Source organism: Ursus americanus, chromosome 1 (assembly GCF_024610735.1).
Source record: "Ursus americanus isolate L20-20 chromosome 1, mUrsAme1.1.p, whole genome shotgun sequence".
Classification (NCBI taxonomy): Eukaryota; Metazoa; Chordata; class Mammalia; order Carnivora; family Ursidae; genus Ursus; species Ursus americanus.
Genome location: NC_142127.1, coordinates 92440212 through 92464948, shown reverse-complemented (window position 1 = coordinate 92464948; position 24737 = coordinate 92440212). Strand labels below are relative to the sequence as shown.

At 44.3% G+C, this 24737-nt stretch overlaps 1 protein-coding gene across 4 annotated transcripts in view; it reads left to right on the top strand.

Moving 5' to 3' along the window:
- The window catches only part of PAX3 (paired box 3), a 93236-nt gene that overhangs the window by 3444 nt on the left and 65055 nt on the right, over window positions 1–24737 (top strand). For all 4 annotated transcript variants that reach the window (XM_045775321.1, XM_045775323.1, XM_087867148.1 and 1 more), the window contains exon 4: window positions 749–883. In XM_045775321.1, the coding sequence (XP_045631277.1) occupies window positions 749–883 (135 nt within the window). The remainder of the gene's footprint in view (window positions 1–748; window positions 884–24737) is intronic.

Here is a 24737-nt window from a genome sequence, read left to right as displayed (position 1 = left end):
GGAGGCTTCGGCAACGGCCCGGATTTTTCCCGAGAGTCCCAGGGACCATCCGGCGCCCCCGGCAGCCGGAGGAAGGCGGAGGGAGAAGAGGGGCGAACGCAGGGGCGAGCGAGAGGGCGCGCGGGAGAGTTTGTTTTTAATTAAAAAGAAACTCCCTTTCCCCCCTGCGAGAACGAGATATTTCGGAGTATGGATTTGTTTACCAGACTGGAATCTGGAAAAAATAAATGGGGGAGAGTGCATTTTCTTTTGATTTTTTACAATAGGAAACGATTCTGCAGTTGAAATTTAAACCCTTTATAGCCTCAAAAAAAAAAAAAAAGTTGAATCGCAGGGGACGGCTCCGCAGTGGTTCTTCCTTCCTTAACGCGAACCGCGGAGGCCCAATACCCAGGTGGTGGTAAGGGCTGCTGGGTGGGCTGGCGGGAGAATTCTCTTAGATTGGAGACCTAGAGCCCCGTCCGTAGAGTGAAAAAGGGAAATGCTTCCCGCCGGGACGAGAGGGACAGAGGCGGCAGTTCCTAGTTCCCGGGTCTAACTCGGAGGTGCGGATTGTGGGGAAGGGTGGGGGGTTAGGGTGGGAGGGTGGGGGGTTGTAGAAGGTCGAGGATGCCCCAAGATGCAGGAAGAGACAGGCGAGTTGCGCAAGGCAGCCGCTCTAGGGTCCGGGTTGGGGGTTCGGGGGTTCCTTCCTGCACGGCTTGGCAAGGCTCAGCCGTCTGCGCTCCCACACTCCTCCCGCCTCCAGTGAGTTCCATCAGCCGCATCCTGAGGAGTAAATTCGGGAAAGGCGAAGAGGAGGACGCTGACCTGGACAGGAAGGAGGCCGAGGAGAGCGAGAAAAAGGCGAAACACAGCATCGATGGCATCCTGAGCGAACGAGGTAAGCGGCGGCGCGCTTGGGCAGCGCGCTCAGGGCCCGCGCCTCGGGGACACCGCGCTCTGACGTCGCGGGCCTGAGAGCGCGGGCCAGCCCCGGCTCGGGTCAAGGTCCCTCCTCGCTGGTATCCACTGCACCCGGCGAAGAGCTTGCAAGTGAAAGACCAGAGACGCACTTGAAATTAAAACAAAAATCTCTTTCTTTTTCTACTTTTTAAGTCTTTCTTCTGTACTAGCCGCAGCCCTTCGGAGTCTAGAACTTCGAACTGCGGTTTGGTGCAGGGCAACCCTCTTGCCCTCAGTGTATGGGACCGAGCGTCTCAGAGCGCTTGAGGGGCTGGGGACAGTCTGTGAGCCTCCGGAGGTTGAAGGAACTTTTGCGTCCTAAGGAAAGGCCCAGATCTCCAGAGAGGTTCCCATTATTAGAGGAGGGGAGGGGAGAGAAGGACTCACAAGTCTTTGGGGCAGTGGGCCCCAGAATTGCACCACGTTCACTGCCTTATAAATACATACACAATACATCGTACATACATATATGCAAGTTGGTTGTTTTGTGCTTTACAGTGGTTTTCAAATGCCATGGGGCTTTGATTTCTGTGTGTGTCTAGGAAGGAAAGTCAGCCGAAGTTGTGGGTTCTTGGGGCCGCAGTGTTGGCACCCTGTCTCCACCCAAAGGTGCAGGCCACCTGCTCCTTGTTGGCTGTGACTTGTCATCATCAAGAGAAAGTCTTTCCTTTGGAGCCCAAAGTGCAGCCTAGTTCCCTTATACCTGCCACACACATGGTCTGGAGAATCTTAAAGGTGCCCCCTCTCCCCATAAGGAAAGCCAACCCGTGGAAATTGAACCAGAAAGGGTTCCCTGCAGCAGTTTTCCACTCAGCAGTTTTGGCCTTGGGGATGGTCTCACCTCTTCAAAGTCGCAGACTGTCGGGAGGTGCCTGGCGTCCCTGCCACGCCTTGAGTTGCCACTTCAGGGCCCAGGACTTTGGTGGGTCGAGTTGAGTTTTGACTTGCCCTGGAAGGGCAGGCGGCTCTCCAGGTGGGCTTGGGAAACTCAGTGTGACCAGCTGGGTCTGTACCCTCAGCAGGTGGCCTCCAGAGTAGGACTGTGGGTGGAAAGCTGATCACTTCTTTTGCTTTCATTGCCCAACCCAGGTGGCTGGCAGCAGCTTTACAAACCAATGTAAATTCTCTACACAACCTTGAGACACTTGGAGTTAGATGTGACAAACCGGAACAGTTGATTTCAGGGATTAACAGAAGTGTCGATGTTCTGGGACACACGGGCAATCAGGAAAGGACACCAAAAACCACGGCAGGCTGGGCAGGGAGACACATAGGCTGTTGCTTTCCTTAAAAGCAGGGGACTCCCAGGGTCTTAGCCTAAGCCCCTCCTTTGGGAGGGGTGCTTTTCTGCTCTAGTCTCTGAGGAGACACCCCGGCTTTTATTCCAGGCTTAGATGCAGCAGAGAGGTACTGGGGAGGGAGGAAGGAGAGAAACCAGCCAATCCCGAACCCTACAGGCCGGTGTGGGCAGAAGGGCAAGAGGCCCAGAGCTATCGGAGAGGCTCAGGAAGCAGTGTGGGGGTAGCACGGCTTTGCTACTTGTTGCTGGAGGCACCGACGGCAGACCGGCCGCTCCCTCGCAGCACAGGCAACCAAGGCCCAGGAGACAAAACGCCCCAAATGAGCTGGTCAAACATTTGTACAACTTTTCCAGCTTTTACAAAGAAGGCCTTCTCTACACAATCTACACTTGGAGATGAACTTGGGAGACAAAGCCTGGAGAGTCCATTGAAACTCACACTTTAGCTCGGCCCAGACAAAGCTCTAGCTCGAAGCAGCTTGATGTGAACAAAGGAAGGCAACCTTTTTATAATTCAAGGAGAAAAGAAGAGAAAACAGCTCCACAAAGGGCCGAGAATAGACATTATGGGCTTGCAATGAGGGATGAATTATTCAATGAGCTCCAATAGCTGCTGCGCCAGGAAGTTTTATGGACTCTCCAGCGTGGAAAAAGTGGCTATTTCACCTACAAAATGTTTCTAGTCGTTTGGGCCGTCTAGCTGGGCCGGCTGCCATTCAAGGGCAATTGCTACCATTTTTAAAATCAGAGTATTCTCCCCAGCGGGGGCTGTACCGTTGAAAACACACACACTCGGCAGAGGCTGAAGCCTTATTTAATTTGGGGTTGTCAGAGAAGATGCAGTGTCCTCTCTCTTTAGCGGCTCTAGCTCCTTTTCCAGATAAGCCCTGGAGGGCAAGAGGGGCACAGAGAAAGGACAGAGTGAAGTGTAGTTTCAAGGGAAGTCTAGAAAGCTCAAAAAAATTACCTCTGTTGTTTGGGTACCAAAAGTCACTGGCTGCCCCGCTTGTAAAATAGAATGAATGTTGATAAAGCGACCTGAGCTCCCTGGCCAACAGGGAGGAGGCTGGCCGAGAAAGGACCTTTTGGGTGCCCTGAAGGGCAACGCGCTCACTCTGGAGGTTCCAGCTTCCTTGGGGGTGAAGGGGGGGGTGTTGAGATTGGCTTTCCAGGGGACATCTTTCTGCTTGTCAGACGCTAGGACACAGGAAGAGAGGCACCCCGAAAGACATCAGAGCTGCTCTCATTTTTCTCTCCAGTGTTTGGCCTTTCTCCTAGGTGACCCCTTTTACCTTCTCTACTTTCCATTGTCCCTTGCCCTGTCCAAGAGCTGCTCAGCGTGCAGACTCGGTGCGCTCAGGCCCTGGCGTCCTGGCACGCACTAGACGCTGCGCACCCCTCCTGGGTCCATCCGCCCAGTTCCTTTGCCAGGGCGGAATGAGAAGGTTGGGAGGCCGGGGACAGTACCGACCCCCACCCCCACCCCCGCCACGCCTGGTCCCGGCCCTCCGGCCAACACCGAGATCGGAACAGGCCCAGTCGGAGGAGCCAAGCCCCGGTCGCAGCATCGGGGGCCGTGGGCACAGCCTCCGCTGCGGCCACTCAATGGGCGCCTCTGTTCCTCCCCCAGCGCGGCCGAGCGGGCCCGCGGGCGCCGCCACAATGGGTCAGCCCCCACTCCTGCGCCCTGCGCCAAAGCGCCGCGCCGCCCCCCTCCCCTGCGCTCCGGCCGGCTCGAAGCTTAGCTCGCCGGGCCGCAGCCGACTCAATTGCCTCCTTTATGTCCTTCTCACTTTCATCTAGACACAGCCCGCCTCCCCCCCTTCTTCTCCTTTTTTTTCCTCTCTTGCCTGGGGCTCACATTAGTGAAATTTCTGCAACCTCCCCCCATTTTTTTTTCTTATTTTAAAGAAAGCCCTTAACACAAAAGCAGTGACTAATCAATAGAAACTGCTCCTTCATCTCTTCCTCCTCCTCCTCGTCCTCCTCCTCCTCCGCGTCCTCCTCCTCCTCGTCCTCCAGCAGGGTGACGCTTTTCCTGTTTGTGTTTTGGGAAACATTTTTGCTTTGTGCCGTAATGGAATTAGAGGACAGATGAGGACTGTAAATGGGACACGCGACGGCAAGACTCTCGCTTAAATATTTAGATGCAACGTTACAATTACTGACTTGTTGCCGAGGCTTTGAAGTGGCAGCTCGGGAGTGCGGGGGGAGAGAGGCCAGATTGCCCAATTGATGTTTTGATTGGAGCTGGAGATACACTTTCATAGGACTTTGCTTTCCGCCTTTAAAAATCACTAGTGAGCGTGGGAGGTTTGCAACAATTTCAAAGATTAGGCTAAGAGACCCCAAGCATAGGTCGATTCAGGCTTATGCTCCGTTCGTATCTCTCCTTCCTATTTGACATTTATGAAAAGCAGGTCTATTTATTTTTATTTGAGAAAGTAAAAGTGACAAAAGTTTTGCTCGAGTCACGTTTTGTTTGTAAACTTGCGAGCTTTTCTGAAATAACTAGGACGACGTCAAGGTTTCAGGGGCGTAAGAGAAAGCAATTAAAAACGCAGAGAAGTTTTAAAGGCCCTTGAAATATTTCATTTCCAATGGAATCATGAAAAGAGCACTTTATCATTAACGGGGGTACAGAAGTCGAAAGAACGGAAGGCCGTTTCTTCCCCCCGACTTAGCAGGGAAGGACATTTTGGCGCGAGGCAAAGCGGGGGAGGCGGGGGAGGAACTTTCCCACAGACTGAAATCATGGGGTATAAGATCTTAGGTTTGTGGCATCGGAACCTTTATTAAAGTGGACAGCCCACTCTCCAAGTCCATTTGTCAGAATCCCAAATTTGACCCCAATGTCGCCTCTAGTCTTTTGAGTGAATTTTATGTTTTCTGAAGCCTTTATGATATTTAACAAGGAAAGAGCACCCATTTAAAAGTGTATTGGAAATATCGGAACTTGAATCAAATTAAAACACCACGCTGCGTTCTTTTCAGGGACGTAGTGATCTTTCTGTTGGGATGGTGAAAGAAAGAAAGAAAGAAAGAAAGAAAGAAAGAAAGAAAGCAAGCAAAACACCAGATTATGGGTCTTGTAGGTTTTTCTTTTTTGCTTGTTCGTTTTGTTTGGTTGGCTGCTGTATGTTTCTAGCCTTATCGAAAACATGCAGATTTTCTAATTAATGCTTGAAATCGTATGTTTATTTTGGGGCTTGATTTGATTGTTGATAGCACCGGAACGGGGACGTAGGGGCTTCAAGTGCGTAATAATTACTGAAGGGTCATGTAAGAGTCCCTAGGGCTTCGCAATAAAACCCACCAGGGCGGTGAGGCGGAACCAGCAAGCGCGCCCCGGTTCAGGAGCGTGGGCTATGCGGAAATCAATCAGGTGAATAGGAGCGTTGCCACTGAACCCAGCTGCAATATCCACGAACAAATATATTTTGGAAGACGAAATCCTTCCTAACCATAAGGTTAAATGTTTAAATCATACACAAGCAAATAGCCAACGAAAATTCAAAGTCGCAACAGCAGCGACAAAGAGTGAGATAGAGTTTGTCCAGGGCTGGGGACAGAGAAGGTTCATTTCGGTGGGGCTCTAGACAGGTAACTTATTTATGCGGGCAAATAAAGATTAAGGAACCATTAAGAATGGACATATATAACTAACGTGACACTAACAGACAATTAAGCAGTCAGTTTAATGCCTTATCTCACTGGCTGCTCTGGGGTTGTTTTACAACGAGGAATTAAAATCCGAAAAGGAAGTTTTCGGCAGCTCTGGCCAAATATTGATTAAGTAGCTGTTTGTTGATAGCATTGTTACGCATTAAAAGGCCGGGATCGCGGCCCCTCAGTGGCCGTCTTCCATTGTGAGGGATTCTTAACCACAGAGATCAAAGCGGGATCATTTCAACTTATCTGTCTTGGAAAATCCTCCTTTTCCTCTGAAACCTCTAAGGAGGATTGACCAAATTCTCTTTAAGAAATAGGAACCCACACCGGTTACATGTCGTAGGTTTGTAGAGAAGAGATTCATGGGGTGTTTTTAATTATCCTATGGTGATTTCTTGTTTAGAGCTTAGGCTAAGATGGTGAATTTATCATCAGATAGATTCTCATCTGGGGAGGGTGGCCGGAGGCATGGAAGCTACTATCCGCACGTCCCTGAATTTTTAAATACGCAACTTTCTTTCACCGAAGTTGCCTTCTAAGCTGGAATGATGTAAAGGGAAGATGTCAGATTTTTTATGTAAAACTGGGTGGGGAACAATTAAACACACGGGAAACTGCGAGTTATACTGACGACATTTCGCTACATGTGTTTCTATATTTTTGTGTGTTTATAGATGGTTAGATGAGTCTCGTGTATATTTTACCCCCCTATAATGTAGGAGTGCACATGTATTCATATGTACAGTTTGGGCATCATCAGAGTGTATTTATAAGTTCGTCACTATGAATTACGCTGGCAGTAAACTATATCCAGTTGCACAAAATAAACGCTCATTTGTCCAGTGGATTACACTTTGAGAGTCATCAGAATTTGAGGTAACCGCACAACCTCCCAATTCTTATTCAGCACTGCTGTTGAATGCTAGGAAAAATCTTTCCCTGGATGATTTTATGACTTTTTGGCTGTTGATTTTTAGATGAACTATTAGCCTTTTTTTTTTTTAAGCTTAAGAATTCAATATATTTGGATAGATTTCTTTCTTTTATTATGAGAGCTCAAATTCCTGCAAGGGCTTTTTTGGAAATACCGTCTCTGTGCTTAATTAGCAAATGCCAACAAATCACTGTAAGGTTGTGAAATTTACACCAGATTCAGGCTTTGGATATTCAAACGTGCATCATGGATCTGTCTTCCTGAATCCCCTTCTCTGACTGTGCTCATTGCAGTACTAAATAATTGTGCATAGGGCTGTATCTTTATTTCATTTTGTTTTTATTCTTTCTTGTCCACTCTTGAACAAGAGGAGTCTTGACGTACAGAACCGCTAGTGGATATTTTCTAATATATTCTATTGTAATCTCCCAATTAATTAATAGTCAACCTATGCTCAAATGTTCTTTGATACAGTCCCAATCTTTACAGTGTAGAGCAACTGCCTGAAATGGATTAAGCTGGGCGGGTGAGTCAGCTCAGATCTGTTTTGGTTACCTTGTCCTGGGTCCAGATGCAGCATTAGAGAGTTCTTTGTTGCATATCCCACATGTACATGTATATTTCATATACATATGGAGTTAAAGTTGCTCCCCCACCCCCCCGCCGCCCGCCATGGGTATCAGGCTTTGTGTTCATATACTGCCAGGGAAAGCAGCAGAATTGAGCTCCAAATTAGGCTTGATCTCAGTATCAAGGCAGAATTACTGACTCAAGATCTGGCTTATGTTAATTATATCTCAATAAAGTTGGGAAAAATAAATATGATTTTGATATTATTATTAAAAAAAAAAAAAAGAACTGGCTGCTTTTAGCTGAGGAACTGTGACCAGAGAAAGTGAAAGGGAATTTCAGAAGTTTCCCTTCTCTTGGAAGACTCACACTAAGGTGGGAACAGAGGACCATCTTCTGCTCTGTTGGGACAGATTTTCTTGCCCCATTGCTGCTGGTCACTGGTAGAGAATGTCACAGTTCAGCTCTCAGCTCTGTCTTGCAGTGTTGGGCCAAACACTGAGCCCTGGTATCATTGAACTTTTGCTGGAATCAGAACATCTGTCTTCTAAAAAATCTTTCTCTCAAATTATCTGTGTTAGGATTATGCTCCCAAATAATCAAATATATATAATTTCCAGTTTGTAACTGGAAGGAACATGCACAGTTATCAAAATGCCCATTAACATTACAAACCGTCTATTCTAGGGAGATGAGTTAGAAACTTCACCATTGTTAAAAGAAAATATGAAAACCATGGAAAGTAGTCGCTGAGGATGCTTGAGGAAAGGTTCAATGAATTCTTACCTTCAATGTCTGTTGTCCTTCTTTCCTGTTAAAAACTAAGAAAAGACGAACAGATAACTTCTGCTGTGGAAGTGGGCACTTCTCTTTAAAGAAGAACGTGTATATTATTGAAGGGTGATGTAAAATTTAGAATTTGATTTGATGCACATTTGTCCTAGGAGGGAAAATCCTGAGAAAGAGTTTTTCCCGTATGTTGCATGCTGCAAAGTTTGTAGCATTTATATTTTTGCTGCAGGATTTTAAGTAAACGACAGCAACAGCAACAAAGACCCTCTTCTCTTTGGGGTGAAGCAACTTGATCCAAGGAGTCTGAGTTTGTATGTCCTCCTTACTGCAGTGATGGGGAAGTCAGTCTTCCTCAGTAAAACAAATTAGAACTCATGACAGGCAATAACGACCTAGCTGGATATTTGTCTCCTTCAACCCATTTAGGGATTTTGTGACTGTATGTACTTTTCTTGGGCCAGATTTAATGCGTCTACGGTGGTATAGTAACAAAATCTCGCTTCTAGGAGCCAATCAATGGATTCCATTTAAAAATAGCTCATCAAAATACTTTGTGACAAGGATGGGAGACTCTTCTTGGCTGACCAACATGTAACCGAGGAAGAGGAAATACCACTGATTTTTATCATTAAAAAATGTCCAGGGTCATATTGTAAGTTCAAACAGTATAGTTCTATGGAGGCTTAAATGTAGATTTTCAGAATTTTTATAATTGTCTGGTAGGCATATTTCTGGAAAAAACTGCAGAATTAAATGTCCCCGCCTTTATGTCATTAGTTGGAAGCAATAAGTAAGTTAGGGTAGAATAGTTAAGAAAGGAAAGTTAATTGCTGTGCAATTTATATTATAACATGAATTAGTTTAATTTTCGTGTACTTTCCTAGTGACTACTTATACGGTGACATACAAATTTGCATTTTTAATAGAAAGCCTACATTTGTAGGCTGGTGATTTTACAGGTACACAGATATGCTAACAGTACAACCAACATACCCGTCTTCTCTCTCTCTCTCTCTCTTTTTTTTGGGGGGGGGGAAACCCTAGTATAGACATAACTTCTCCAGTCAACAAGCACTTGGGCATTGTATGGAGATATTATTAATATGTATCTTATGTCCTTTATAGGGCCTATCTCTTTAAAAAAATATTTTATTTTAAAATAATTGTAGACTTACAGAGTCTATCTTCAAATGTATTTTAAAATTTTCCCAGTATCCAAACATATTATCATGATTAAGAAAATCTTGGCCAATGGAGGTGAGTATGTGTGTGTGTGTGTCTCAATTACCATGGTTGAGCTTAACCTGAACTAAAGAAAATTAATTGGTCCAATTCATTTTATTATAAGAAAAGCAACAGGTTTCTTCTTTCTGAATCCCTACTTGGCCAGTTTCCTGATTGAGGTTCACTAAAGCATTTGAGTGTTTCTTGTCTGTTCTGATTTGAACTCACCCCCAAGTCCCCTTTCCTGCCTTTGCTTGCACTGTAAGAGCTTAGTACCCAAGGCAACAGTGGCCTGTTCTTGCGTCCTTTATTTTAGTCTAAAATTGCAACCAAGCACATTTCAGGTGTGACCCCTTAAACTTCAGTTTTGACGTCTGTAAGATGGGGCACATCATACCAGCTTCCCAAGGCGATATGAAAAGAAAATGAGAAGATGCAAGTTATATGCAAATTACATGTATCATAGGAAAACTCAAAATCTTGGGGGAAAAAAACCCTCTGAACACGCAGAAAGTGACCAGCCTGCTGGCAGATGGGCTCTGCCCAAAGGCAGATAAAAGCTTAATTCAGGGCTTAGGAGCAACAATGAAGGAACACACACACACACACACGCACACACACACACACACACACATGCACACTTCACTTTCACTGAGTCAAAAAATTGAGTTTGTAAGCAACGATTTGATGTAATAGATTTTATTGACTTACCAGATAAGAAAAATAGCAAAATTCTAAAGCCATTCACTGAGATGTCAAAAGATATTTCTAAATTATTTTTTCTCTTAGTTCTGCAAAGATTACTTTTCTCTCTTAGATTAACTTGGCTTTTTCAGAGTCCTCCAAATTAAACTTTTCCTTTCCTTTTCTTTTCTTTTCTTTTCTTTTCTTTTCTTTTCTTTTCTTTTCTTTTCTTTTCTTTTCTTTTCCAACAGGTTCTTTTCAGTCCATCAGAGATTGACAAACAAGTTGCTTTTTGAAAATAGGTCTCATGCATGCGTTCCTCCTCCTGAAATTCTGCTGCCATGCTTGATTTTACAGAATTGCTTTTGCACAATTTCTCATTCTGTCCCCTCTTGAGGCTCCTTCCTTGTTCTTAAATGTCTTCTTAGCTCCGCACGGGAGACTGTGTACATTCCTCTTTCTTCGTGCATGATTCTACTTAACCCCCCTCCTATCAAATTTGAGTTCAGAAATATTAAAGAAACTTTCCAAAATAGCATTCGTTGAGCTGGAGGATACATTTCAGTGACCTTTCTATTTGATTTCCCTCCATCCAGTTCCCAAAGCTCGGGACTTGTGTGTTATCCCGGGTGCAATGCAACAGTTGAAAACAAAGTAGCCTGGTGTGTGAGGCTTTGGGGGGCTAGAGAGCTCCTGCCCCGTGTTTCCCCCGCTGGAGCAGCTTCTCTCGCAGCCACTGCAGAGAAGGAAGGTTGTTTTCTTATCCCCACATGCACTGGTCTGACCTGTCTCCGAAATAGGTCAGGCTGGGGCACGGCAAGTTTATGCAGCTGTTGGGGCTTAGACGTCCCGGCAGGCAGCCCGGGCGCCTTGGTTGGCAGCCCCCAGTGAACTGATAAAAACTTGCTGGCCAGCCACGGGGGCTGCCTTCTGGACCCTGCTGCCTCCCCACCCCCACCCCCACCCTGAAGGCTTTTAGATGCTGGAGGACTCCTGGATTATGGGGGCCAACTCTCAGCCTCCAAAGGGAAGCGTTCTTTGATTCCAAGGTTGGGCCTCTTGTGGAGGCAAGCATTCAAATGAAATGTATACTCTGTCAGATTTCATTTTTAAATCATCCTATTTATTTTGATGGGTAAAACATTCACTCTTACCTAATTCCAAAGATACAGAGGGCTAGAAACAGTAACAGGTTTGCTTCCCATCCGTGTCCCTCAGTACCTTGATCACCTTTCTAGAGAGTCTATGCATAAATAAACAATTACATTTCCCTCTCTCTTTAAAAAATATTCTCTCCTCCTTTGGCGCGCATGGTAGCCCACTGTAGAAACTATTCTGTGCCTTGCTTCCCCCCCGCCCCCGCGTTCACCCCCCTCCAAGCCTGTATCTCAGTCATTTCTCCGCATCAGGGTCTGGTGGTCTCCGCAGCCTGTTGGTACAGCTGTATAGTATTCCATTGCATTGGCAAATGATTTATTTAGCATTAGCTAGTCTCCGATTGAATAACACCATTTGGCACAGGTGTGAGTTTATTTGTAAAATAATTGGTCCATGGTAGGGACAAAGGGAAAGCATTTGTAATTTTGATAGCTTTGGTGGAATTTTGGTACTGCGTTGAGAACAAATGGGAAAACGCTTAGTAAACATGGAGCAGAAGCGAGTTTGCCTGTGGCCACGTGCACGAGAAAAGGAAACACTTTTCTCTACCACTGTACGTGTGCTGGAGCATAGGTTTTGAAATTTCTGCTTAGGAAGTTGTTCTACCAATGGTGACTACCCTCTGGACGTTAATCTGTTGTTGCTCCAAATGGAATATTCTCTGAATCCGAGGAAAGCTTTTTTCCTTTGACTTTTTGTTCCTCTTTTTATTCTTTTTTTTTTCTCCCTACTATTCATTTCACTCCCTGCCCCCCCTTCATATATTAACATATTTACGATAAGCATTCTTCGCTATTTTTCTTTCTGTCCTGGAAAAATTATGGATAATTTTATAAGAATTTCGAGGCAACTTATTCTGATTGTTTAGTTACAAAAGAGAAGTTGTCTGTCAGGGTCACCAAACCAGGGTTGAACTAGGAAGAGCACAGGTCATGAATAATAAAACAGGGTCTTATATTTCTAATTTTTGAGAAGAGCTGGCCTGGTGTTCTCGGGGTTTCTTGAGTTTGGTAAAGGCTGATTTTTAATTTTACAAACTTTAAAGAGGCATGTATCCATTCCCTTCTATGCACAAAGGACTTTTTATGTTTTTGCGCATACCTTGCCTCCCTCAAATCATTTCAGCCTATTTTCCCTTAAATCTGATGCCCAGGAATTCAGTTATTGGTGCTGCTGAGTACCTGGCTTACCTGAGCTGGAAGTCCAGCCTGTGAAATGAGCCAGAAAGAACCGTGTTCCAACCCTATGAGAAAAACAACCCTCTCCAAACCCTCCTGGGAAAACTGAAGATGTGAACGCCAATAAATATTATGAAGTAAATGTTTCAGGTCATTCCTTTTTAGGAATGGGACTTTCAGAAACAGGAGAACGAGCTGGGAGCTAAGGATTTATTTTTGAAAAGCAGGATCTTGATTTGGTTTAAAAAAAAATAACAGAAAAACAAAACCAGTCTTCTGTCTGGACCGTTCTCGCTGCCAGTCCGTGAGCACAGCTGTGGCAGGAAGGTCCCCTCTCCTCATACTAGAACTTTCGTCTGTGCTTCCGTTGAAGACAGCTGGATGGGTGCTCTGGGTTGTCTCCCTGTTTCCCCTCTGACTTGCTTATGCAAATCTGAAGGAGTCAGTTTGGACATGTAAACAGTCCTGGTGTTAAGAGCATCTGTAAAGAGCTGAGAAGAATCAAAAGCAGGTTTTTTCACCGCCCCCCCCCCACCGCTCTGTGCATAATTTGGATTGAATCAGGCCCATAATTTGTGACATCTGATTACTACCTGCGAAAGTATGTGGTTCTCCACATAGGAAAGAGGGCCGAGGGAGGGTTAATTTTGAAGAAGTTTGGATTTGTTTGTCGGATTGCTGTGATGTGCTCAACAGAAATTTAGACCAGAGAAGATACGCAGTTTTTCAGACCCGCGTCGGCAGAGTGACCAAACTTTAGATTCAGACACATCTCCACGATGTTCTCCCCCACGCAGGTGAAGGGAGAGCCTTGTCCCGGGGGCTGGCCTCCTGTCAGCAAGCAGGGACCTAGGTGGGAGAGCTGTTCTCTCTCCAGATCTGTAGATTTGCCACTTTTTAAAATAGAAAGGGACCCATGAATTCATTGGGGGAAAATAGCTTCAACTTTCCATTTCGTGATTTGCAAATGAATGGGATCTCAGTGTCTGGAATCATTGGTTGTATTTGAAAAATATTGGAGCTTCTAATCTTCTCAGACCATTTCTAAAAAGGGCTGGGAGTCCATTTCAGGAAGTCCCACAAATAAACGGGGGTCTCCTCCCAGCGCCTTGGGGGGACTCGCCGCAATAGGCCAGAGAGGAGTCTGATTTGGGAAGCCATCCAGTGTGGAAACTTTCCAGGTGGTAGACTCGCTTGGCTTTTGTGCAGACAGGACACATCCGGGGCTTGTGTGCGCGCGACACACATTTATCAGAGGGCAGCAGAAAGGCAACTCTTCTTTAATTTCTTACTGGAAGCCAATGCCTGCTTGTGGTCACTGGCCCTGCCAAGCTCTGAATACTTGCTGAATTTTTGTCTGAAAAAAAGATGGCAAGACTGGGATTTCAGCATCAGGTCAGAAACTGTAGAAACCCGGGCTGAAGAGTCCAGGGGTTGGAGGGATGCCGGGGTCTTGGCAGGTCCCCCATCATCCAGGGGATGGGCTCCAGGATGGAGGCCAGGGTGGAAACTCAACTGGTGCATTTGGGATTCAGCTTCTGGGCTCTTTTCAGTGAACCGTTTGGGCCTCGACTCCTCAGTGTCGTCTTCTTGCCTGTGCAAAATGTCAGCTGGTGTGTCTCAGGGCGTTCCTGAGCCCAAAGCCAGTTGGTGGAGGGTGGGCACCTACAGAGCCTGTGTAGGTCGCAGCAGGACTCGTTACCTGGCACACTCTTGCGTCACGTGGTCTCTCTCTCTCTCTTTTTTTTGCAAATTGAAACTAAGTGGCTGTGCAGGCTTTTCTTTCTAATGGAGTATTAGCGTATACCTTGGGCAGATAAGGAAAGGACCAATCTCCTTATTACAAAATACAAATGACGTAGAAAACCAAATTTGGTCTGAATTTTGTTTGCTGTCTAACTTTATCATTTTATTGAATTACTATAATTTAATGTTACTGGTTTAAACTAACAATTCTTCCCCTGAAATGAATCCTTTTTATTTTTTTTAAATTGAAAACCCAAATTAAATTCATTAGGAAAGACAATGACTATCTTTCACATTGAAATTCCTGGTACTTGGAAAATCCTTTTGGAAAAGCTTTAGGAAAAATAGAACTGTCACTCAAACTATAGTTTATAGGAAATGATATTACCAGAACTAGTTTAGGTTTTTTTTCAGGGATGTTTGAAAAATCTCTCTACCCCCAGTGCTCTGCCTTTCAAATCCTTTGAAAGTTGTTTCTCCCCATTTTCCTTTCACAAAGGCCTCTCTGGGCTGACCTTGGGTAAAAAGAAGGAGGTCTGTCTCTCATGTTGTCCCCCTCCTTCCCTGTGTCCCCCACCCCTGTCCTGCTTCCATCTGGTTTATCTTCCTCTTGTGCACCCCTACTCCACAAACACACACATAACAGATGCTTCCACCAAGCTCTTCCTCATTCACATCGAGACTCGAGACTTGACTGGTTGCCTCTCCCTGGGATGTGGGCAAGAGGTCCAAGAGGACCCTGGGAACTGAAAACCTAACATGGAGGAAAGAACCCCTAATATAGGAAGGAAACCTTTGGGGGGGGGGCAAGGGATAGGTTTCTGTTGCCCCTCAAGACATACCCCTTGGATCCTATCTTCAGGGTGAATGGCAAGACTAGTTCTGAAATGAGGGAGCTTCTTGCTGGTGAGTATGACCTACAAGGGCAGGGTACACCTGAGAGCTACCCAGGAGGATGTAGTCCAGATGAGCCAGAGAGCAGTCTCCATCACAGGTAGATTTTCCACGCTTCCCCGGTGCTAGAGAAGAGCCTTGCCTTGTGTTCTTTGGGCTTCTTGGCAAAGAGCAGGGCCAGAAGACCATGAAAGGCCTGGGAGGGCACAGTGGGGCCCATCTTGCCTCAGAGTTCAAAATCCCCCCCAAGGGACAGACATCTGATCTGAGCTGTCAGACTTTTTTTTTTTTTTTTAATATAAGATTTATTTATTTATTTCAGAGAGAGAGACAGAAGGGGGGTAGGGGCAGAGGGAGAGAATTTTCAAGCAGACCCTGCTCAGTGAAGAGCCTGATGCGGGGCTCGATTCCATGATCCATGAGATCAGGACCTGAGCCAAAACCAAGAGTTGGATGCTCAACCGAGTTAGCCATCCAAGGACCCCAAGCTCTCACACTTCTAGTGGCACCTGGACTGATATTAGAGGTCAGAAGAAATGAGGCTCCCCTCCTCAAGGGGACTAGAGCCCAAGGGGCAGCCATGATGGATCTCCTAGCTGGAAAACTTCTGCAAAGTGCACTGAAGCACTTCCAGGAGTCTTCTGGAAGGTGAGAGACTCCTAGACTCTCAGTGCTGGGGTTCTGGAGAGCCTCAGCAACGCATTGCTTTGGAAGATGTAAGCCTGAACATCCCAGCGGAACAGCTGGGATTTATTCCATCTATGATATATGGGGTTCTGAAACAGCCTGTCATGTTTGTGAACTATTGAATAATCTTGAATTCCTGCTGAGCCCCCAAAGTTGGCCCTTAGACTTGATCAATGTTTTATAAGTATTAGGTAATGACAGCAGACACAAGCATGTAGAAACAGTTTACATCTCCCACAGGTCCCCTCAAGTGGAGGCTGAAAGAGGAGTCCATGTTGGACGTGAGCTTACCATAGAGGGAATAGACCTTGAGGTCCAGGGATCCTCACCTGTGTGGGCCCTTCCAGGCTCCGGAAGGGACCCCACGCAGCTTCATGCCATTAGGCTTTTGCAAATGTGGCAAAATGATGATATGTTGGTTTTTATTTCTCAAGAGGGGCTCCCTAAATTATAAAAGCTTCAGGTCCCACAAAACTGCATCTATCCTTGTCCTTGTTCAGTTTAGGGTAGGAAAGGTAGACGTGAGGAGAGGTGGTCCTTGTGCCTGGTGAAGGCCTGGCACAGATGTGTGAAAGAACAAAATAATAATGATAATAATAATAATAATGATGATGATGATAATACTCAGTTCCGCTCCACTGTGTCTTGGATGTTAGGGTTGCCAGGATGCTTCCTCGTTTCTCACGCCTTATCCTCTTTATTTATGGAGCCAAAGTCTGGGTCTGGCAACCCAGAGCTACTGAGACTTTACCTGTGTGGCCCTTTATACTGCATAGCATCCTTGGTCCTTGCAGGGAGCCCCTTAGAGGGATCCTGGACAGATTCCTTACAAGAAGATGAGGAACATCCAGCCCCTCACGGGATGTGGGCAGGTGGGCAAGAGCTTTAATTCTGGGGGGGGGGGGCCTCGGTTTCCTCAGCTGTAAAAGTTGGGTCAGGCAATTTTTAGATGTTTCTTGTAGGTCTCCCAAACCATGACTATGACCAGGTTGCTTTTCCTCTCTGGACCTCACTCTCCCTTCCTCTGGAAAACAGAAGCATTGGCAAGGTGAAGGCTGTGGTCTCTCAGCTCTGGCGGGATGTGGCAGCTACAACTTTGTCCCATTCTCAGCAGACTCTCGGGAGCCCCAGGCAGCTGTTTGAGGAAACAGCGGGGTCTCCAGGCAGCTGGGGAATCAGAGCAAGGATGGAGAGGCCTGTGGCTTCTCGATGTCTTAGTAGATGAGGATTTCCTACCTGTCTCGTCTTGAGAAGGAAGGACTTCAGGTGCTGGAACAGACAGGTTGGGGACAGAAGCTTGCTGTGCTCTTGGGCAGGTGGACATGCTGCCTCTTCCCCACCCATGCTGGACAATGCATCATTTCTTGTATCTCCTGTCAAAACTCTGGTTTCCAGACTCTTCTGGAAACCCCTGAGGGTATTGCTTAGAAAGTTTCCCCTTAAGTTAGAGCTGCTTAAGCAGGACAGTAACATTCCCTCTTTCAAATCATCTGTGTCTGGATATTTTTCCCTGTGACCAGAGAGGAACACGTGAGATTTCTGGTAGCTGACCAAGTCAGAGCTAGAAACTGGACTTGAGGAGAGAGAATCGGATGATGGTTCTCATTCACTTCATCTGATTCTGCTGTCGTATTTTACATGTAAATTAACCCCCTCATTAGTAGTTGTCAAAAACTGAACCAGATAAATAATTTTTTTTTTTGTTTTTTTTGTGTGTTTGCCTTGGGTTAAAAGACATGCATAGACACTCATGAAAAAAGAAACGGATTTGACTCAATTAAAATTTTCCATGAAAAGCAGAGTTTGGGAGAAAATGCTAAATAGTAGGTAATTTCAAATCTGCAAACCTACTGTTTTTGCAAGGACTTTGCAATTAAGCACTTCAGAAACTTGAATGTAAGAAATATTTTTGGGGGCGCCTGGGTGGCTCAGTCGTTAAGCGTTAAGCATCTGCCTTCGGCTCAGGGCAGGATCCCAGAGTCCTGGGATCGAGCCCCACATCAGGCTCCTATGCTGGGAGCCTCTTCTTCCTCTCCCACTCTCCCTGCTTGTGTTCCCTCTCTCGCTGGCTGTCTCTCTCTCTGTCAAATAAATAAATAAAATCTTAAAAAAAAAAAAGTCAACATTTACATATTGACTTTTTAGGTATATATTCTGAAAATAGACTATGAATCATTCCAATGCAGCGAACCTTAACTGCAAAGACCAAATGACAAGATTAACAATGTAAAATGCATGGTGAAAATTTATTTTTTGAAGACTTTCTAGAGCACGTAAAATATCCAAACTACTCTTTGCGTGCATAATTTTTCTTATGTATCTGATAATCTATGGCTCAAGGTTTGTTGTAGCTTTATCTTAAACAAATAGATTTGTGAAAACACATGTGAGCAAATATTGCTACAAAATATCTGCTAATCTTTTGAAATAGAAGCCGAACATTATAAAACGAGAACATCAGGAAGAGGAACTATGCCCCTTTATACATTCAGAATAATAAGTACTACTGTTTACCATATGAAAGAGTTTGTTTCTACTTTTCTTAGTGATTATCCTGTACTCAGATCAAATGTATTGCGATTTTGAACTTTGAATCGCAAATTAAAATTTTTATTTGATAAGAGAGAAAGCCACTACTTGACCTGTAGATTAAAGAAGAAATCTGATCTTAGCTACTTTTAGCCACCATTAGAATTTTTGTCGAGTAACTCCGTACAAATCAAAACAATTTGAGTTGTCGACTCTCCTTTCTGTATCCACAAACAAACCTCTGACTTACACCGCCGCCCAAATTTGTGCTTCCCCGACAGGTTTGAAGAAGGAGAGTTAGTGAGAGTTATGGCATACATTTGTTTAATATAGTTCGAATAGTAAGATGACAATTTAACTTTTAGAACGGCAGGCGCTTATAATGTTTTGCCAAGTTTGGGGTGGTGAGCGGTACTCGATCTGAGTATTTGATTTCCTCTACCTACTTTTTTCCCTGTTTTCTTAGGGAAGTGCTAGTGGAGATTTGAAGAAGAGTTGCCATTCTATTTAACTATATAAAAACATTAAAGCATTTTAGGGAATGCAGAAATACATATGCTTCAGGTTAATATATTGAGACATCTTGGATATTTTAATAACATTTCCACTATAAAGTAGCAAGAGCAGACTTATTTTTTAAACTTCTTTTATACGGGAGGTTACATTTGCTGATTAAAGTAATTTGAACACTTTGGAAGAACACTTCAACTTTCTAGTGGTGAGACACGGACTGTTTTCCCCTCTGCTATTAAAGGAGGTGTTTTTTATTTATAAATAGAGTGCTATTAGAATTACTTTTTGCAATTGTTCAGAGGGATTTTAAAGTCAATATGAATACAGATTTATATGCATTAAAGAAATGAAATCAAATGCTGAAGCTAAACTGTAGAATGACATTCTGTAAAATATAGAGATATATTCCACTGAAATTATTTATATTAATGATGCTTAAAGACTTTGTTGTACAGTTCATTTTGGATGTTTGAGATAAAAAAAATATCCCTTTAGAATTTGGAGAAAGTGAAAGTGTTGCTGTGTGCAAGGAGAGGGGTCAGCAGAGCAGAACACATTCTAGAGAGTACTTACCCTGAACATTCTTCAAACGCTAAGGATTCTGTATATTTTACTTCTCAAGTCCATTGTGAAGTTGATTTCACACATTAGGATGAGAAAAGTAATTTCCCTAGAAAGCAAATAAATGCCAAACTCCAAATTCACTAGCAAGGCAGATTACAATTTAGACTTGCTTTTATTTGTATGATGGGAATTTTCTAACGAAGGGAATGAGTTGACAAACAAATTTCAGAAATTATAGCACCTACTTTGTCATATTGTGGTTGCATTTTAATTCTCTTATGGTCCCACGGCAAATTACCTAAAAAGAACAATGAGTTTCTCAACAGAAAGAAAAAAAAAAAAAAGAGAGAGAGAGAGAGAGACAGCGAGAAAAGAAAGAAAAAGAAATTACCCAGGGATGCTGTAACTTACAAAACAATTGTTCCTGCTAAGCTTTGTGCAGCTCTAAATACAATTGAATATTAATTCTATCAGACCCAGTTGACTTAAAAGCTAGGATGGATAAGGAGCTGATTTTTGGCATTCCTTCATTTTTCCACTCTTTTGTTCACTTGACACACAGCTTTTATACACTGGCTTTGCGGGAACCACTGGCGTGATCTCTGAACAATCTATTCGAGGAGGAAGGGGCTCCTCCAACCAGCAGCCAGAGTTTTAATTAAATACTGTTCATCCTGTCTATCTCAAACAGCTGCAGAAATAGCTGTTGGCGTAAAGGTATCAATGAACTTATGTTCTCTGGTGTTAATAGGGCAAGGAACCTCCTTGGTGCTTAAAAAGCAAAACAAAACAGAACGCACACACGCACACCCCCAAAATCATGTCCTTATTATTTTTAAGTTAAGAAGAATCACATCGAAGCCACGGTCCCGCTGTGGAGCCAGACTCAGTATCATGTTGTAAGGCAGATGCAGGTTGAAGAAATTATTTTGTTTATTAATTTGGGTTCCACGTCCTGCCTGGCTGGCTGGAAGAGAAAGGAAAGAGAGGTGTAACTTTCAGCACACACTGATTTGTTCTTATTACATAACAAAAGTCTATTTCTTTATCATGTTATCATTCAGTTAATAAAAATTAGCTACAATAACAGCATCAACTTAAAAACCCCTCAAAGTCCAGGGGATTTTCTTTCACAATGAACATGAATACTGTTCAGAAATACAAACAGTCAAAGGATAACTTTAGGTCTGAAAGAGAAACCTGGCAAGGGTAATTGAATAAGCCTGGGTCCCTTGACTGTGTCATGGTGAGGGCAGTCAACATGTCATAATTAGGTTTATTGAGGGCCATTCCAACAATCTGCTTCTATTCTTCCTGCCTTATTGTCCACAGCTAGGCAAATAGCCAAGGGACAAAAGGAATCAAGTGCTGACAAAACATGAAAGAGGAAAAAGATTTAGCTGCTTTTATCAAAGAAACTGAGAAGGACTTTGTGTAAATAAAATAAGTGACTGGCCATCCTGCATTTAGGCAATGCCGTTTTCATTAGAATTAATTCTTGACATATTGGAAGAGTTCCAAGGGAAGGATTTCTACTTCTGACAAGTTTAATTTGTAAATTAAAAACAGTTGGTTAAACATGAGCCTCCATCAACAAAACTTAACCAAAGCCATACACGGCAAAGGCCTAAGCAGGTGAAAAAGAGAATGACTTTGAAAACAGTCTTCCCCCCAAATTATGCAAATTCTTATTACTTCATAACAAATGTTTCCCACTGAAGCTTACGGCAGGATGTCTGCTCCTAGAGGTTTGTTTAGATCACATTTTCTTCCCCTTTAAGCCTCTTTAGTTGACATAACACTTACTCCGCTGGTTCTGGGGAGAAGTGGCAGCAGGAGCGGAAGAGATACACAGACGGCACGTTTTTTCAAGAAGTCAAGCGAGTACGACTTTTGTTCAGTCTGCACATTTCAGGACAGGCTGCCCGGCTTCTTCCTTGAAGGTGAGGACTTCTCGCAGGCGTGCTTGTGATTCCTAACGGGGAGAGAGTGTGCAAGGGGCAGGCGGTGGCGCCTACGAGAACCATTCATCAGATCTCCGGTCCAGGTTGTCTGCTCCGAGGCTTGCACGCCACGCCAGCAGCTTTGTGGTTATGACTTGGGGATAGAGACAAAGTGAAAACCTTCACTTCGGAGGTCCAGCTGGCCTCTGGACAAGACTTCCATTGAAGTCCAGGAAAGCCCTTTCATAAAACAGCTGCTTGTGAAGTGGGGACACCGTCCCGTTGCATTTGTGCAGTTTGTGGGATCATCAGCTTCAGAGAGGGGTCTTTCGCCTGGACCTGGATTTCAGAAGCGCTTTTTCAAGCTGTAAACGGGAAGGTGGCTAGAGGAGAGAACGCTCTCCTGAACGATTTGTCCCTTGGGAATATAAATTTTGCTTGCGTATCAAATGCCCCTCGGTTTTATTGAGAGTTACATAGGAAATAAGAAACCTATTACTCGGGTAGCTTCAGGGACCAGGCTGTTTAGATTTAAGAACTTCACAGGGCTTTATTTCACCTGACACCAAGGCATATTAGAGATGCGCGTTGCTTTATTCCTAGGCCCTTGAAATTCAAGTGAAAACATTTATTTCTTCATCTCAAAAAAAATCACATCATTCCATCAGAGAGCGGGTGTGAGCACACTTTACATGTAAAGCCCTGGACAAATGCAAAATAGAATCATTACCATTGGCATCACTATTATTGCTTTGTTTGAACGGAGCTAATCAACGGTTGCATTTATATGATGCTAGGGAAGCATTGAAATATATGGTCCAAACGTTTGTCTTGTGGCCCATTAACCTGTAAATGCAGTATCTTGAAGTTTATTCCACTTGTGGATTTTGGAAGAAATCAGAGCACACTGCACTGCCCAAATCTAGTTCTGCACCAGATGTAACAGTGAATTTCTGAAAGGCTTCAGGGTTAGGCGACTTTTACTTTTTGTCCCCGTTCGCTCTCTTCACTGGCTGTGTGATCAGGGGAAACTCACCAGCCACTCTGAGCTGGATTCTTCTGCCGTGGGAGTGATCATATTTGCTCCACTACCTCAAAGGATTGTGGCGATGTATTGGTGGCCCTGAACGCATTCGAAGTTCTGATCGAATACGGAGTGTTACTTACTTACAATCTGCTCATTGCTTTTATACTTATTGAAACAAGATTTGGTAGCTGATTGAGTTGCCTTGATGCTTTCTCAGAGCACAGCTTAATAAGAATTAAGTGGATCTTCCTGTGGTCAGTCCAAAATACACAGAATTCCTTTTGTATCCAGGACAGAAGGCACCTAGTTGCTGAGATCACGTCGCTTTACTGCAAAGCGGGACCATAGTGCATATTTGGTGGAAAAGTGGTTTGGGGGAAACTGCTGTTCGGGGTTTGGACTTGGGCAAAATAAGGCTTTTGATTTCCACATTGTTCTGATGCCTGTTGGCTCATGTCACAAGATTAGAAAGCCCAGCAGGCCAGGAAGGAGTTTCTCTGGAAGGAGTTGGAGATTTATGCAGATTGGCTGACTCTCTGACATGTATTTGCTGCCCTTTTCTCCCTCTGTTCTGGCAACTATGAACTAGATGGACAAGCTCATGGAAAATAAGGCCAGTGAAGAGAAGATGCTTTTGATTTCTTGAAAGACAAGGGAGAACTCGCTTTCTCTCTTTCTTTTTGACCTGGCAGGCAATTTTATGGGCACAAATTCAAAATGGGCACCTTCACTTTCAGAGATGGCTTGAAACATTTGAATAAGGACCTTCCTTGGTATGGCCCTGAGAGTCACAGAAGCTCTGTTGATCAGGCATCTGCTGACGGGAGAAAAGTCCAGGGGATGGGCCGAATGTTATGTCTACCAGAGGCCAACTACCCACTTTGTAGCCCGGCACCAAGGATGTCGCCTGAGCTTTAGTTAAGATGATAATTCACTGGGACTGGAATCCTTCCTTAATCACCAACCTCTCCAAAAGGAGAATGATGACGGGAGGAAGCATGGCTTACTATTTCACTCTGTAATCATTTATGATTTGAGCTGCATTTTATCTTATGTTGACCTCTGGTTACGAGGGGACAGTGAAGACAGCGGCCATCAGGTGGTGATTTCCCTGGGAGAAATCTGGACTACATATAGGGCTGATTGAGAGATAGGTAGATGGATTTTACTATGTTAGATTCAAACTAAATTCTTCGTACTGGACGAGTTCGTAAAGCACCAATAATTTAAACACAAATGTTCCTATCCAAAGTAATTATGTCTTGGGCTCTGGGACTTTTTTTTGGTGAAAGTTAACAGTTTTTCCTACATTTTAGAGTCATAACAGTTTCCCTCTGTGTTACCTATGGCACAAAATTTCAGACTGACATTTATCTCAGGCATGTTGTTGAGCCCCACCCTTGGAATTTCAGTGTCAAAATATGGGATTAAAAATGGTGAATGGATTTGCTAATTACATGCAGTTTTTTCTTTTCTGTTTTTAAGGGAAGTATGGGAGGGGAATGTGCAGCTCACGAATTTAGCCTTGTTATTTATTTTATGATGTCGCTGTTGATAGACTTTTTGTTGTTGTTTACTCTTGTTTGTTTGAACTAATCACTACTTAAGGAAAAGACCTCTCCGGACAGCCTCCCCTTCCCCAAGCCTTTAGCCGGGGTGACCATTCAGGCATAAAAACGTGCTTATCTGCAAATGAATGGCAGCTCTTCGCTTCATTAAAGCCCCTTTCTCTTTTGGCACTCGCATTGTGACCCTTTGATATTAATTCAAAGGGCAATTAAAGAATGCGGCCCATCTTTGAAGTAAGGCATTCAGAGCAAGGGTAGGGATGAACCTGGCCTCTGATGGACTGTGTGTATTCAACAGGCCTTTTCAAGGCAGTTTGAAGTGAGTCAAAGAAAATGGGCAGGAGAAGGTCAAAGAGAAAAAAGGGGCTAAAGAAACAGTCTGTATTAGTTCGGAGTATTAGCCAAGCAAACTGCAAATAGCAACAAAATGAAACAGTTAATAGAGCAGCCAGACAGAGCCATGTCAATCACTTAACTTGGACAGCATTAGGCCCACGGAGGCTCCCTCCGCTGTGTTACCTAATTATCTTGGGAAAGGCAGTAACTGGAAGTAATGGTATTATATTTCTTTCTGCTTACTGCCCAGAAAAGGTGATAAATACTCACTGCTCCATAATTATGCAACATATATACATAAAGGAGGAGGAGGGGGGTGGGAGGGGGCTGGAAGGGGGCGGGGGCTGCATTGAAGTCGAGTTCCTAGTCAGAAGTCCAAATATGGCACAAATATGGCATTTTCAAACATTAGCATGCTGGAGAATCACTTAACTCGTTTCATCTGGAGCTGGCTGAAATATGCAGGATTTCTT